The sequence below is a fragment of the Heterodontus francisci genome, chromosome 10 (genome assembly GCF_036365525.1).
Source record: "Heterodontus francisci isolate sHetFra1 chromosome 10, sHetFra1.hap1, whole genome shotgun sequence".
Taxonomy (NCBI): Eukaryota; Metazoa; Chordata; class Chondrichthyes; order Heterodontiformes; family Heterodontidae; genus Heterodontus; species Heterodontus francisci.
Window position 1 is genome coordinate 81,890,790 of NC_090380.1, and position 16,988 is coordinate 81,907,777.

Below are 16,988 nucleotides of genomic sequence, written 5' to 3' on the forward strand. Positions count from 1 at the left end.
TGCACCCATCCAGGCAAGTGGAGAGTATTCCATCACACTCCTGACTTGTGCCTTGTAGATGGTGGACAGGCTGTGGGGAGTCACGAGGTGAGTTACTCGCCTCAGAATTCCTAGCCTCTGACCTGCTCTTGTAGCCACGGTATTTATATAGCTACTCCAGTTCAGTTTCTGGTCAATGGTAGCCCCTAGGATGTTGATAGTGGGGGATTCAGCGATGGTAATACTGTTGAATGTCAAGGGGAGATGGTTAGATTCTCTTTTGTTGGAGATGGTCATTGCCTGGCACTTGTGTGGTGCGAATGTTACTTGCCACTTATCAGCCCAAGCCTGGATATTGTCCAGGTCTTGCTGCATTTCTACACGGACTGCTTCAGTATCTGAGGAGTCACGAATGGTGCTGAACATTGTGCCAGTATCAGCGAACATCCCCACTTCTGACCTTATGATTGAAGGAAGGTCATTGATGATGCAGCTGAAGATGGTTGGGCCTAGGACACTACCCTGAGGAACTCCTGCAGTGATGTCCTGGAGCTCAGATGATTGACCTCCAACAACCACAACCATCTTCTTTTGCATTAGGTATGACGCCAGCCAGCAGAGGGCTTTCCCCCGATTCCCATTTGCCTTAGTTTTGCTAGGGCTCCTTGATGCCATACTCGGTCAAATGCTGCATTGATGTCAAGGGCAGTCACTCTCACCTCACCTCTTGAGTTCAGCTCTTTTAAATGTGGAAATTCAGAAGTTGCTGTCAGTGATGTCCCCCCTCCTCTACAGAGTGCAGTTGGGAGTTGATTGGAGACACAAGCAGTGGTGGCAGAGAATAAAAGAGAGGGAGAGATAAAAGAGGGAGAGTGCGGGGAAATAGCATGGGCCTCGTCAGAAACACCAGTAGCAGAGGATGAGAGAGAAAGCACGCCCGTGAGCGGGAAAATAGCATGGACCTAATCAGAGACACTAGTAGCGGCGGTCGAGAACAAAAGAGAGAGAAAAAAAAGGAAAGGGAGAGAGAGAGAGAGCGCGAGAGCAGGGGCAAGTGTAGACCTGATCAAAAAGCAAGAGTGACATCAGAGTTCAACAGGTAGGTGATTGATTGGTGATTAGGTTTTTTTAAAAAAAAAACTAGGGCAGAAAGCTATAAATTACTGTCTTAAATCTAGTTTAACTAGTTAAACTAACAAACAAATTTCAATTGGGTTAAGCATAACAATAAGAGAATTAGTATTAAGAATATTAGCACAGAGTAGGTCTGGAGGCATTAATTAAAATTGCTTTTACAAGCTATTAACTAGATTCGAAAAAAGGGGAACAGAGATTTTTTCTTAGACCATGGATGGGCAGCACAGATCTGTTGCTTGCAATGTGGGAACTTCAGGATACTTCAGATGTCTTGGGGGAACATGTGTGTACAAAGTTTCTCCAGCTGCTGGTGCTCGAGCTCAGAATTGCGGGGCAGCTGGGATCACTGTGCAACATCAGGGAGGATGACCGTTACCTGGATAGCACGTTCTGGGTGGTGGTCACCCTACAGGCAGAGAGTTCAGGTTAGTAGATGGGTGGCCATCCGGAAATGTAGGTAGAGGCAGGAGGTGCAGGAGTCGTTGGGGTGTGTGCCGCTCTCAAACCGGAGACTGCTGGGAGTGATGACACCTTGAAGGAGTGCAGTCAAGATCATGGCACCAATGGGCAACGGACTATACAGGAATGAACAGCAAAGAGTAGAAATGCAGTCATTATAGGAGATTCCATAGTTAGGGGGACAGACAGTTATTTCCATAACTGCCATTGAGAGTCTCGCATAGTATTGCCTCCCTGGTGCCAAGGTAAAGGACATCACAAGAGAGGGTGCAGATATTCTCTAGGGATAAGGGAGTATGTCAGAAGTTGTGGTACATGTTGGGACCAACGACAAACAGAGAGCAGCTACTGAGGTCCTAAGAATAGATTTTCAGGAGCTGGGGAGGAAGTTAAAAATAGGGCCTCCCAGTGCCATGTGCTAGTGAGTGTAATAATAGATCAGGAGGATCTATGTGCGGCTTGAAGCATGGTGCAGGAGGGAGGGCTTCAGATTCTTGTGGCATTGGTACCAGTTCTGTGGCAGGAGGCACCTATTCAAAAGGGACGGGTTGCACTTCAACAGGACTGGGACCAATATCCTCATGGAGAGGTTCATCAGTGGGATTTAAACTAAATTGGCAGGGGAATGGACACCAGTGTACAGAAATAGAAAAAAGGAATAAGGTGCATAAAGGAGTGAGACTGTTAGAGAGCACTACCAAAGGAAGTACTACAATATTAGATAGGAGCAGACTAAGCATGACTATGAGGAATACAAAGACACATTTACAATGCCTATATGCAAATGCATTAAATATGATGAATAAAGTTAGTGAGCTACAAGCACAAATAGCCATGTGCGAATTAGATGTAGTGGCAATAACAGAAACGTAGCTTAAAAATGGTGAGGACTGGCGGTTAATATTCCAGGATACAAAGGGGGGAGTTTTATGGAGGCAACGGGGATTTGGCACCAGACCCACATTTCCCCTTTTGGTGAAGGCCTGCCTTATGACGAGCCAATCAGACAACGAACAGGCCACTGTCAGGCCTTTCCCGGAATTAGGACCCTGGGCCAGGAAGCCCCGTCCACCGACAGCTACCAGCCAATCAGTGGCCAGCACCTCTTTTGCTCAGCAGCTCCACTGGGGAGGTGGTGGCTGCTGTGGGAAATACACCCACTAGAGGTCCAGGATTGCAGAGCAACCCAGGTCAGAGGTATGTTATGGTGGGAATGGTTTCACGGAGGAGGTGGTGTGGGGGGGTGGGGCGGGGGGGGGTCGCTCTCAGCTGACCCCCCGACTCCCCCCCCATTCCCAATGCCAGGTCCCTGGATCAGGCACTGTGGCTTTGAACAAGGCCCCACTACCCCACCCCAGCACCCCCAGGAGATCACAAGCAATCCTGCACGGCGGCAGGATGAGGCCCTTAACTGGGCAGTAATTGCCCTTAAAGAGCCTTCATTGGTGCGTGCAAATTCTGGCCCTAGGGTCTGATCATACAGTTTAGATCAGTAATGGAGAAGAGCAAGGAACAATCTAAAGTAGAACTTCCAAATTGGAAGAGGGTTAACTTCAATGGGATGAGAGGGGGATCTAGTCAGGGTAAAATGAAACCAAAGACTGACAAGGAAACCTGTAATAGAACAATGGGTGATCTTTAAGGAGTGGGTATTTCAGGTACAGGGTAGGTACATTAAACAAGGGTGAAAGGTAAGGAAACCAAAGCCTGGGCTCCTTGGATGACAAGGGAGATAGACAATATGATGAAACAAAAAAAAATGTATGATGAATTCTGTAAGCCAGAACCAGGCCAAATACAACAGTTTGAAAGGGGAAGTGAAGAGGAAAATAAGACTGTCAAAGAGAGAATATAACTGCAGTTAATATAAAAAGTTAACCCAAAAATCTTCTGCCACCATGTAAACAGTAAGTGGGTACTAAGAGGCAGAGTGGGGCCTATGAGGATCAAAGAGGGCAATGTATATATAGAGGCACAGGAAAAGACTAGAATACTTAAGAATATTTTGTATCGGTGTTTACTAAGGAAGAGGATGCTGAGAAAATATTGGTAGAGGAGGAGATGGTAGAGGTAATGGATAGGGTGAAAACTGATAGGCAGATTTACTGGAAAGGCAGGCTATGCTTCGACTGGATAAGTTGCCTGGTCTGGATGGCTTGCATCCCAGGTTGTTGAAGGAAGTGAGAATGGAAATGGTGAAAGGGCGTGCCATAATCTTCCAATCTTCCCTAGATACAGGGGAGGTGCTAGAGGATTAGAAAGTTGCAAATAGATTTTTTAAATAATAAATTATAAAGATTTTTTAAAGTTTTACCAAAATCCTATGTGTATGTCCCAGTCTTTATTTTGCTTTCTGTAAAATTGTAGAAAGTGAATGATAAAACCTGCTTGTTACTTCCTGGTTTGTCCTGTGAGAGATTCTTTTCAGTGTGATTGGCTACTTAGCCTGCTTGATGACATCACTGTTGTTGGACTCCAGAGATCCCCTATAGCTGACACCAGAATGAAACTAATGTTGGGAATGGTGAAATTCATGCCACCGAGTTCACTAGATTTTTTTTGACAGATTTCTTTGCGGTCAATGGTAAGTACCATAATTTCATCACTGATGGCAAAATCCAAGCCAATCTTAATTATGAGATGTACACTGCGCAGATTCGCTATTGAAACATACCTAGATAATTCCAGCTGATAATGTTCTTGGAGTCTTGAATACAGGTTTTTTGCACTAGCTTTTTGTTGTTGCTCCTCCTTTAGCTTAATCATCAATTGGTCGAAGTTCTTTGCAAGAGCCTGTAAAATTTTAAACAATTAAAACAGATGCTAAAATAAAAAAATTGAGTGTGGTAAAGCCAACAGCAATCAGTACAATAGCTACAAAATGACCTGTCCATTATCATTTTTCAATAGAGATGGTTGTGACTGTTTTAAAAGTTCTAACCATATGTGGGCAGGATTGAATGAGTTACAAGTGCAATACATTTTTGAAAAAAAACTTACTTTGTTTTCATTTTGTAGAGCAATTAACTTTAGCCTCATTTCAGATTCCTCTTTCACATTTTGCCATATGTGCTCCTGCATTTTGATGGCTCCATCACCTACCAGTGGGGCCGAATAAAAATCCTGTAAAAGAAAATCAAATAGCTTAATCTCTCTCAAGGGTAGCTCCTGTATCGAAACAATTGACTCCATTACTGTATTTATGCTTTTATCACTGCCAAAAATCTACTATGGAGTGCCCCAGCAAATATAATGATATATAGCTGAGTCCATTCATAGTGGATAAAGCTCACCAAAAGGGCTATACTCTATTGCAAACTTTGATTCAGCCTTGATTAGAATTCAAACTCATATACCCTCATTGGGCGAGAGTGCTTCTTGAAATGCCAGACAGCAAATCAGTTCTCTACCCTAAAAGAGAGGAAATTAGTTTAATAAATGGTCTTGTGCCATGGGAGAATTTCTTTTGATCATAAAATGGTATTAACAGTAGCCATGGAAAAGTCCTCAGCAAAATATATCTTGCATAACACGGAGGGACAGTGGTCATGTCACTGAGGTAGTAATCCAGCGGCCCAGGCTAATTATGTGGGGGCACAGGTAAAAATCCCACCTTGGTAGTTATGGAATTTAAATTCAATTAGTTAATACAAATCTGGAATTGAGGGCTAGTTTCAGTAATGGTGCTTCAAAGGGAAGGAAATCTGTCGTCCTTACTTGGTCTGGCCTACACGTGACTCCAGATCCACGGCAATGAACTGCCCTCTGAAATGGCCGAGCAAGTCACTCAGTACAAGGGCAATCTGCGATAGGCAACAAATGCTGGCCTGTAAGTGATGCCCACATCCCATGAAAAAATGAATTTAAAAAAAAGTTATTGTGTTTCAAAAGTAATCCATTTGGACGTGATGCGCTTTGAGATATTCCACAGAGATGTGATAAGTACTAAATAAATGCAAGTCTTTCTTTTTTTCATTTGGGACCTAAAAGGGTAATAAAGAACTTTGCTCCATGCCTTCAGTAAGCTGTATTTACTTTGAAGTACAGACAGATCAGCAGTAATTTAGAGGGTTGCTGCTCTGCACTAAAGTATGGAACTGAGCTTTTTAAATTAATTTTCTGTGGTTATCTTCTTTCGCCAGTTCTACATTACAATCCTTTTGACATTTTCAATAATATTAAAAATTCACAAACGCAATTTGTTTTGATAGACTTTTTATGCATATAAAATCATGAAATGATAGGAGGCCATATGGCCATGATGAAAGTTGCTGCTGAATCTACTTCCACTACCCTTTCAGGCAGTGCATTCCAGATCACAACAACTTATTGTGTAAAAAAATGTTTCTTCATGTTGCCTCATGTTTATGGGCGGCACAGTGGCAAGCACCGCAGCCTCACAGCTCCAGTAACCGGGGTTCAATTCTGGGTACTGCCTGTGTGGAGTTTGCAAGTCCTCCCTGTGTTTGCTTGGGTTTCCTCCCACATGCCAAAGACTAGCAGGTTGATAGCAATTGCCCCTAGTGTAGGTAGGTGGTAGGGAAATATAGGGACAGGTGGGGATGTGGTAGGAATATGGGATTAATGTAGCATTAGTATAAATGGGTGGTTGATGGTCAGCACAGACTCGGTGGGCCGAAGGGCCTGTTTCAGTGCTGTATCTCTAAACTAAACTAAACTAAGCCTCCAGTTCTTTTGCCAATCAGCTTAAGTTTGTGTCCTCTGGTTACCAACCATTGCATCACTCAAGACAGTTTCTCCTTGTTTACTCTATCAAAACTGATCATGATTTTGAACACCTTTATCAAATCTTCTCCCATTTAAAGGAGAACAATCCCAGCTTTTCCAGTCTCTCCACATAATTAAGCCCCTCATCCCTGGTACCATTTTGGGTAAATTTGTTCTGCACCTACTCGAAGACTTTGACATCTTTCCTAAAATGCGATGCCCAGAATCAAACACAATACTCCAGCTGACGCCTAACTAAAGTTTTGTAAATGCTGAGCATAACTTGCTTGCTTTTGTACTCTCTGCCTCCACCTATAAAGCCAAAGATCCCAAATGCATTTTTTTAAAAGCAGCTTTCTCACTTTCCATCTTCAAAGAGTTGTGTACACACACCCCGAGGTTTCTCTTAACCTGCAACATCTTTAAATGTTACCATTTAGTTTACATTAGCTTTCATTCTTCCAATCAAAATGCATCACTTCTCAATTCTCTGCCATGTGTTGGCCCATTCACCAGTCTGTATGTCCTGCTGAAGTCTGTTACTATCCTCCTCATTGTTGGCTACATTTCCAAGTTTCACATCATCTGCAACCTTTGAAATTGTGCCCTATACCCAAGTCCAGGTCATTAATACATCAAACAGAGCAGTTGTTCCATTGCATTTCCCATAGTTTGAAAAATAAACATTCATCATTGCTCTCTGCTTTCTGTCCCTTAGCCAATTTTACAACCACGCTGCCATTGCCCATTTCATCACATGACATTCTGTTTGCACAATCCAGAACATACATGAAGTTCATCAATCACAAGTAGTACGCAACAACTTACATTTAATATTGCATAGGGCCTTTAACATACAAAAATATCGCAAGGCATTTCACAGAAGTGCAATCAGACAACAATTAACACCAAGCCAAAGACATTAGGAGTGGTGACTAAAACCTTGGTCAAACAGGTGGATTTTAAGAAGGTATTAAAAGAGGGAGGAGGAAAAGGGAGTGAGGTGGCAGGAACAAATTCCACTTAGGTCCTACACAGCTGCCAATGATTGAGCGATGATATTTTGGGACAAGACACCAGAGTCGGAAGATGTAGGACTGGAGAAGGTAACAGAGGTAGGAAGGGCTGAGGCCATGAAGGGATTTGAATACAGGAATGACAATTTTAAAGTTGATGCCCTGGGGTACTGGGAATCACAGTGTGTCAGTAATCATAACAGCGATGGTTGAGTGGGACTTGGTACTGAAAGGCGTACAGAATTTTGGATGATCTGAGGTTTAAGAAAGACAGTGGTGATTTAGGAGAGCATTGGAATATTCAAGTCTGGAAATGGCAAAGACATGGGTAAAATTTTGGCAGCAGATGAACAGGGGCAGAGATGGGTGATGTTATACAGATGGAAGTAGGTGGTCTTTGTCTTGGAGAGGATATGGAGTTGGAAACTCAACTCAGGGTCAAATAGAATGCCACTGTTGAGAACAATGTGGCTCAACCTCAGATAGAAGGGAGGTGGAATCAGTGGGAAAAGCATGGAGTTTGCGACGAGGGCTGAAGATGATGCCTCCAGTCCTCTCAGTGTTTAACTGGAGGAAACTAAGAATCTGTAATTATCTTGACTAATTATGGTATTTTAAGTGAAATTTGTGGTTGAGATTTGCAAAAGCTATTCAACCAAGGGGGCATCAATAGTTTAGATAAAAAAGCAAAGTGCTTTTTGCTGTAGCCATTTGTATAGACATTGGCCAAATCCTGCCAACATGCATTGCAGAGGTAAAACTGTTTCTTAAAGTGACATGAAACTGTGGAATGCTGTAAGACTGTTTTTTTCAAAGACCTTGGGAAAAAACACAGGAAGTCTCACTGTGAGGTTTACAGCTCTGCAAACAACCATTCTTCACAGCTAAACTTTGCCTAATTAAAATGTTTGCTTTGATGCAAAGTTAGAACTGTACTGAAACTTTATGTTTCAACAAGTATGATAAGAAATAAGCATGACTGGACTGGGTCACCATTATGACATAAATAAATGATAAAAGGTGAATTCGAACAAGGAAACCTTAAAAGTTAGTTTACAAATCAGAAACAGAAGTCTCCAACTGCAGGAAAAGAATGATGATTCACCTGACCTAAGTGTTGTGAAGTTTACTGAAAGCTTCAAGAAACTGGCATAAGCTGACATTATGTCAGAGCTTATCTTCCTTTGAAATGCAGAGTTAACGTTTCAAGTCTGTGACCTTTCATCAGAACTGGTGAAAGGTCACAGACCTGAAACATTAACTGTGCTTCTCTCTCCACAGATGCTGCCAGACTTGCTGAGTATTTCCAGCATTTTCTGTTTTAATTTTGTATTGGATACATTGTCTGATTTTAAATCTGCATAGCACCAATATTAACATTAGTGATGCGTACAACGATCGTGGGTAAATAGGGACTAAATCAGCCCAAAACAACTGAAAATTGACACTAATGCCTTTAACGTAATGATTATGGCAAACTCAACGTCCATTGTTCCACAGGAAACATTTACCCTGAACTAAAGAAAATTTTGGTTTAATTCTAAGAATGTCTCATCCGTATTTGAGTTGACTTCTAATGTGTATCAAACACTGTGCAGTAAGTTTTTAAAAAATCTATTTAGATAGATCACAAACTCAAACTTACTGACAAGGCATATTCTGAGGAAGCAGTGGACTTCTCATCAATGAGAGTATTGTCAATGTCATCCAGCTCTCCATCACTTTGGTAAGTTTGGTCAGGCGAATCTTCATGTTTGTTGACTTCATGACTTATTAAAGAGGGATTGTTGTCAGTCACAGTATCCAATGCCAGTAGTGATGACGCTGGTGCAATGATATTAAATGCAAAAACATCAGAGCTGGAATTTGCCACTTGCTTGTTGCCTTCATTCTCACTCAACTGGTTCTCTTGCACAGGAATTGAAAGGGCCTCACTGTTACAAATAAAACGCAGTCAGTTTATGGAACCAATTTACTGTTAACTAATAAAGATGACAAACTGCAGCTAAAGTTTGGTTCTATTTTGCAAGAAAGGCTTGACAGTTAATTATTCACTTCTATTCACTTGTGCAAAATATAGGCCCTGAAACTTCACAGGGTTTCTCTCGATTCTCCCACGTTGTTTTCTAGATCAGGACATTTCCCACATCTTCACTGAATCTTTGCACAGAGACAATATGCACTCATGCCAAGAGTGCCAATCCTCAGAATGAAAAATGGCCAATCACGCTTTTCTTTCCAGGTAAAATCCATCCTATCTTGAATCCTACCCAATCCACTTAATGCTCATCCATCAGCAATTCAAACAAAACTTGATAATGCCCATCTAAGTAACCATAAAACTTTCATTCTACTTCCGAGATGCATTAACATAGGAATTCCAGTAGCCCTGTCATGTCACTAGAAATGTGTAGGGCTGAACTTCTGGTTGCGACTCGCTTCCTGCCATGACTTGTCCCAAATCCTGGGGGCAAGGTAATTTATATATTAAAACAGAAGTCCATGCCAATAGCAGTATTACTGGGGCACCAAACCTGCAGACCTGCTGTCATTTCAGAATGGTACCTTGCTGCTCCACGGAATAGAGAGGAAAGATGATTTGCCTGGTTCCAAAGCTCAGTGTTGTTCCTTTGGTAGTGAGCCTCCAATTCAATCTGGGAGGAATGAACTACTACCATTTGAATGGTATACAGTGGAACCCACATACACTCTGTACAACATGTAAACCAGCTCCCTCCACTCTCACCTTTGGAAGTTACCTATGCCCCCAAGCAAGAGGCTAAAATCCCAACTTCCAATCGCCCTGCTCTAGGATGCTTGACTTCTTCCTCAAAGCAGGGTCATAGTTTCAAGGTAAAGCCTTCCATAGGACAGCATTTCCACATGCCCAGCAAAGTCAGGACCAGGAGTTTCATGCAGTATCTACACGTCCTTAATATTCTCAAACCTGCTCTTAACCAGATATACAACTTCTCAGTGCTGAAATCATTCAAAGAATTTCATACCTTCTTTGAACTCTCTTCAATAATCAACATCTTGAAAATAGGAACCTCAAAATTAGCCCTTTCTTCAGGCACTACATCATCTATGTGCCCAGAATGGCGAGCAAGCAGCACACACACACTTCTGACTGGAAGTGCGCTGCCCACCATATTGATAAGCACAAACAAGAGGCGTCCTTTATCCACACCTGAAGCAGGAGTTGAGGAACATAGGAGTAGGCCATTCAGCCCATCGAGCCTGATCCATTATTCAATATGATCAAGGCTGATCATCCATTTCAATGCCTTTTTCTCACACTATCCTCATATCCCTTTATATCATTGGTATTTAGAAATCTGTCAATCTCTGCTTTAAACATACTCGATGACTGAGCTTCCACAGCCCTCTGGGGTAGAGAATTCCAAAGATTCACAACCCTCGGAGTAAAGAAATTTCTCCTCATCTCAGTCCGAAGTGGCTTCCCCCTTATTTTGAAATTGTGTCCCCCTGTTTCTAGACTCCCCAACCAGAGGAAACATCTTAGCTGCATCTACCCTGTCTATCCCTTTAAGTATTTTGCAGCTTTCAATGAGATCACCTCTCATTCTTCAAAACTCAAGAGAATGCCGGCCCAGTTTCCCCAATCTCTCTTCATAGGACAATCCCGCCATCCCAGGGACAAGTATGGTGAACCTTCGTTGCACTCCCTCTATGACAATAATGTCCTTCCTAAGGTAAGGGGACCAAAATTGTACACAGTACTCCAAGTGCAGTCTAACCAAGGTTTTATATAATTGAAACAAGACTTCGTCATTCCTGTACTCAAATCCTCACATACCATTAGTCTTCCTAGTTGCTTGCTGTACCTGCATGTTAGCTTTCAGTGACTTAATGACGAGGACACCCAGGTCCCTTTGAACATCTACACTTTCTAATCTCTTACCATTTAAGAAATACTCTGCACATCTGTTCCTCCAACCAAAGTGGATAACCTCACTTTTTTCCCACATTATATTCCATCTGCCATGTTCTTGCCCATTCACTTAGCCTGCCCAAATCCCCTTGAAGTTGCTTTGCATCTTCCTCACAATGCACATTCCCACCCAATTCTGTGTGTCATCTGTGAACTTGGAAATATTACATTTGGTCCCCACATCCATATTGATATGTATTGTGAACAGCTGGGGGCCAAGCACTGATCCCTGCGGTACTTCACTAGTCACAGCCTGTGAACGCGAGAATGACTCGTTTATTCCTACTCTCTGCTTTCTGCCTGTTAACCAATCCTTAATCTGTCGAGAAACATAATTGAATTAAATCTAAATGTGTATAAATGAGTTTATGAGAAAACTGAAAACGTAATATTCTGCCAGCTAAGTGTTCATGTAAAGACGTTCAATCTATTAAAAAGGAACTTTACCATTTGTCAGTTGCTGCACCTGGAGCTGTATTTCGATTGTCTTCATTTATTTGAGCCTGGAAGGAAAGGACTTGGTTTCAGAAAATTTCATCCACACAAGAGGGCTGCTAAACTTTGCCTTACTTTCCATTGAAATTATGATTTCACATTTTAATTAAATCTGGTGTTGATGCAGGTTGAATACATTGTCTCTGGCGCAGGTCTCTGGCGCAGAGTCTGTCCCTGTTGCTCAGAAGGGAAGGGGTAAGAGGAGCAGAGCATTAGTCATTGGGGACTCCATAGTTAGGGGAACAGATAGGAGGTTTTGTGGGAACGAGAGAGACTCACGGTTGGTGTGTTGCCTCCCAGGTGCCAGGGTACATGATGTCTCGGATCGTGTTTCTGGGATCCTCAAGGGCGAGGGGGAGCAGCCCCAAGTCGTGGTACACATAGGCACCAACGACATAGGTAGGAAGACAGATGGGGATTTAAGGCAGAAATTCAGGGAGCTAGGGTGGAAGCTTAGAGCGAGAACAAACAGAGTTGTTATCTCTGGGTTGTTGCCCGTGCCACGTGCTAGCGAAGTGAGGAATGGGGAGAGAGAGGAGTTGAACACGTGGCTGCAGGGATGGTGTAGGAGGGAAGATTTTGGTTTCCTGGATAATTGGGGCTCTTTCTGGGGTAGGTAGGACCTCTACAAACAGGATGGTCTTCACCTGAACCAGAGGGGTACCAATATCCTGGGGGGGGAGATTTGCTAGTGCTCTTCGGGGGGGTTTAAACTAATTCAGCAGGGGGATTGGAACCTAAATTGTAGTTCCAGTGTGCAGGATGTTGAGAGTAGTGAGGTCAGGGATAAGGTTATAAGGACACAAGAGGGCACTGGCAAGCAAGAGCTTGGTTTAAAATGTGTCTACTTCAACGCCAGGAGCATCCGGAATAAGGTGGGTGAGCTTGCAGCATGGGTTGGTACCTGGGATCTCGATGTTGTGGCCATTTCAGAGACATGGGTAGAGCAGGGACAGGAATGGATGTTGCGGGTTCCGGGATTTAGATGTTTCACTAAGAACAGAGAAGATGGTAAAAGAGGGGGGGGTGTGGCATTGTTAATCAAGGAAAGTATTACAGTGGCAAAAAGGACGTTTGAGGACTCGTCTACAGAGGTAGTCTGGGCCGAGGTTAGAAACAGGAGAGGAGAGGCCACCCTGTTGGGAGTTTTCTATAGACCTCCAAATAGTTCCAGAGATGTAGAGGAAAGGATAGCAAAGATGATTCTTGACAGGAGCGAGTGTAACAGGCTAGTGGTTATGGGGGACTTTAACTTTCCAAATATTGACTGGAAATACTATAGTTCGAGTACTTTAGATGGGTCTGTTTTTGTCCAGTGTGTGCAGGAGGGTTTTCTGACACAGTATGTAGACAGGCCAAGCAGGGGCGATGCCACATTGGATTTGGTACTGGGTAATGAACCCGGCCAGGTGTTAGATTTAGATGTAGGTGAGCACTTTGGTGATAGTGATCACAATTCGGTTAGGTTTACCTTAGCGATGGGCAGGGACAGGCACATACAGCAGGGCAAGAATTATAGCTGGGGGAAAGGAAATTATGATGCGATTAGGCAAGATTTAGGATGCGTAGGATGGGGAAGGAAACTGCAGGGGATGGGCACAATCGAAATGTGGAGCTTATTCAAGGAGCAGCTACTGCGTGTCCTTGATAAGTATGTACCTGTCAGGCAGGGAGGAAGTTGTCGAGCGAGGGAGCCGTGGTTTACTAAAGAAGTTGAAGAGCTTGTCAAGAGGAAGAAGAAGGCTTATGTTAGGATGAGACGTGAAGGCTCAGTTAGGGCGCTTGAGAGTTACAAGCTAGCCAGGAAGGATCTAAAGGGAGAGATAAGAAGAGCAAGGAGAGGACACGAGAAGTCATTGGTGGATAGGATCAAAGAAAACCCTAAGGCTTTCTATATGTATATCAGGAATAAAAGAATGACTAGAGATAGGTTAGGGCCAATCAAGGATAGTAGTGGGAAGTTGTGTGTGGAATCGGAGGAGATAGGGGAAGTGTTAAATGAATATTTTTCGTCAGTATTTACAGTGGAGAAAGAAAATGTTGTCGAGGAGAATACTGAGATACAGACTACTAGGCTAGATGGGATTGAGGTTCACAAGGAGGAGGTGTTAGCAATTTTGGAAAGTGTGAAAATAGATAAGTCCCCTGGGCCAGATGGGATTTATCCTAGGATTCTCTGGGAAGCCAGGGAGGAGATTGCAGAGCCTTTGTCCTTGATTTTTATGTCGTCATTGTCGACAGGAATAGTGCCGGAAGACTGGAGGATAGCAAGTGTTGTCCCCTTGTTCAAGAAGGGGAGTAGAGACAGCCCTGGTAATTATAGACCTGTGAGCCTTACTTCGGTTGTGGGTAAAATGTTGGAAAAGGTTATAAGAGATAGGATTTATAATCATCTTGAAAAGAATAAGTTCATTAGAGATAGTCAGCACGGTTTTGTGAAGGGTAGGTCGTGCCTCACAAACCTTATTGAGTTTTTTGACAAGGTGACCAAACAGGTGGATGAGGGTAAAGCCGTGGATGTGGTCTATATGGATTTCAGTAAGGCGTTTGATAAAGTTCCCCACGGTAGGCTATTGCAGAAAATACAGAAGTATGGGATTGAAGGTGAATTAGTGCTTTGGATCAGAAATTGGCTAGCTGAAAGAAGACAGAGGGTGGTGGTTGATGGTAAATGTTCATCCTGGAGTATAGTTTCGAGTGGTGTACCGCAAGGATCTGATTTGGGGCCACTGCTGTTTGTCATTTTTATAAATGACCTGGATGAGGGTGTAGAAGGGTGGGTTAGTAAATTTGCGGATGACACGAAGGTCGGTGGAGTTGTGGATAGTGCCGAAGGATGTTGTAGGTTACAGAGGGACATAGATAGGCTGCAGAGCTGGGCTGAGAGATGGCAAATGGAGTTTAATGCGGAAAAGTGTGAGGTGATTCACTTCGGAAGGAGTAACAGGATTGCAGAATACTGGACTAATGGGAAGATTCTTGGTAGTGTAGATGAGCAGAGAGATCTTGGTGTCCAGGTACATAAATCTCTGAAAGTTGCCACCCAGGTTAATAGAGCTGTTAAGAAGGCATATGGTGTGTTAGCTTTTATTAGTAGGGGGATTGAGTTTAGGAGCCACAAGGTCATGCTGCAGCTGTACAGAACTCTTGTGCGGTCGCACCTGGAGTATTGCGTGCAGTTCTGGTCACCGCATTACAGGAAGGATGTGGAAGCTTTGGAAAAGGTGCAGAGGAGATTTACTAGGATGTTGCTTGGTATGGAGGGAAGGTCTTACGAGGAAAGGCTGAGGGACTTGAGGTTGTTTTCATTAGAGAGAAGGAGGAGAAGTGGTGACTTAATAGAGACATATAAAATAATCAGAGGGTTGGACAGGGTGGATAGTGAGAGCCTTTTTCCTCGGATGGTGATGGCAAACACGAGGGGAAATAGCTTTAAGTTGAGGGGTGATAGATATAGGACAGATGTCAGAGGTAGTTTCTTTACACAGAGAGTAGTAGGGGCGTGGAACGCCCTGCCTGCAACAGTAGTAGACTCACCAACTTTAAGGGCATTTAAGTGGTCATTGGATAGACATATGGATGAAAATGGAATAGTGTAGGTCAGATGGTTTCACAGGTCGGCGCAACATCGAGGGCTGAAGGGCCTGTACTGCACTGTAATGTTCTATGTTCTATTGTACATGGTACTTTCTTGTACCTGTGTTGTAATAAATGGATTAGAGTACTGGATCTAAGTGATGGTGTATTTATTTGTTTTATTGTAGAGCTCCCTCTTTGCAATCACTGCCATTATTGTTAGCTATCATTCAATCATTATTGACTCCCCAGAATTACTTTACACATAGTCCTTGTATTCTGTTGATTACTAGTTTATCTTTTTCCTATTGCTTGGTGTTTCTGACCATAAAGTACAACACCAATGTAACTGATTTTAAGGACACATTTAGCCCATGAAATTGATTTAAAAACCCTGCTTCTAGTCGAGCTACACAGGTTTATCTGCTTGCCCGGGACAGGTTGCAATGTGGACCGCTGCCTGTACCACGTGGTGTTCTCTATTGGTATCGGCGCATGCAGCAGCGTCCCTGCGTGCACTCGGACATGATAAAACATACTACGCTGACGTCACACAGCCCAACCAGGTGATGTGATGCCAGGATTCCAAATTTGGACAACGCAAGTCCTGGCAATGTCCATATTGTAAGCTCCTGAGAAAAGAAGCATTAAGCAGCAAGCATGGCCCGGCAGTGATGTTATTTAATCGGACAGGCATCATGGGCTGGATTTAGTGGAGCCGGTGGGGCTCCCAGCATCGGGCCAAAAAAGCGGTGGGAATCCCGGCTCTATCTAACAGTGCCCATGCAAAGAACAGCCTGACGCCGGGGTCCTGTACCTTTTATGAGGTGGGTCATGCCTCCAAGAGGTAATGGCCAATTAGATGGCCAGCAGCTCTGTCGTATCAGCAGCGCCATTGGAAGCGTGGCCACTGCTGATCCTACAGGAGATTTGGAACCAGGCCCAGCGCTGGAGACCCGGACCTCAGGTAAGTGAGACGAGGTCACTGGGGCCAGTCCAGTGGGGAAGGTGGGCGTTGAGTGCAGAGGGAGGGGCATTCAGGGAGGGGCTGTTTGCCAGGGCCCTCTGTGGGCCACAAACTGCCCACAGAGGAGGACTTCCCCAAGCTCGCTGGGAGACCGCCTTGCCCGCATGGTGGACGCCCTCCCAGCCCCCGCAGCTGGTTTAATTCCAGCAGCAGCAGGGCCTCTGGGCGGGAAGGCCGTTGTCGGCCTATCCTGTCCCTGACTTAATTGCGGTGCGACGGGCACTCCAGTCCCTGCCTCCCACTGCAATTCTATGGGCCTTTCCCGCCTCCTAGCCCATTTCCGGGCAGCCCATTAAATTCGCCCCCCCACCCCCCCCACCACCATTGCTGTGTCAGTTAAATTTTATGAAACATTTTTCCATTGAAAAGTGTTTGAATGTACTTGAGTTGTTTTTAAGAGATGTTTCGGTGCATTTGTCTGAGAATATTGCTGCATCCTCACAGGAATGATACAGGAATAGGTGACCTGTCCACACAAAGGGCAAAATTTAATGGGCTGGGAGGCAGGGAGGCCAATAGAATTGCAACGGAAGGTGTGGGGGGACCCATCCCGTTGCACCACAATAAAGTCAAGGGAGCCTTCCAGCCCAGAGGCCAACTGAGGCCCTCAGTGGCC

The 16,988-nt window shown here is 44.0% G+C and overlaps 1 protein-coding gene across 4 annotated transcripts in view; it reads right to left on the minus strand.

Annotated features, from left to right (window-relative positions):
- LOC137374575 (E3 ubiquitin-protein ligase DZIP3-like) overlaps nucleotides 1-16,988 on the minus strand; it is a 153,449-nt gene that overhangs the window by 68,079 nt on the left and 68,382 nt on the right. For all 4 annotated transcript variants that reach the window (XM_068040875.1, XM_068040876.1, XM_068040873.1 and 1 more), the window contains exons 18-21: nucleotides 11,722-11,777; nucleotides 8,965-9,253; nucleotides 4,576-4,698; nucleotides 4,250-4,368 (exon numbers count right to left, since the gene is read on the minus strand). In XM_068040875.1, the coding sequence (XP_067896976.1) occupies nucleotides 4,250-4,368; nucleotides 4,576-4,698; nucleotides 8,965-9,253; nucleotides 11,722-11,777 (587 nt within the window). The remainder of the gene's footprint in view (nucleotides 1-4,249; nucleotides 4,369-4,575; nucleotides 4,699-8,964; nucleotides 9,254-11,721; nucleotides 11,778-16,988) is intronic.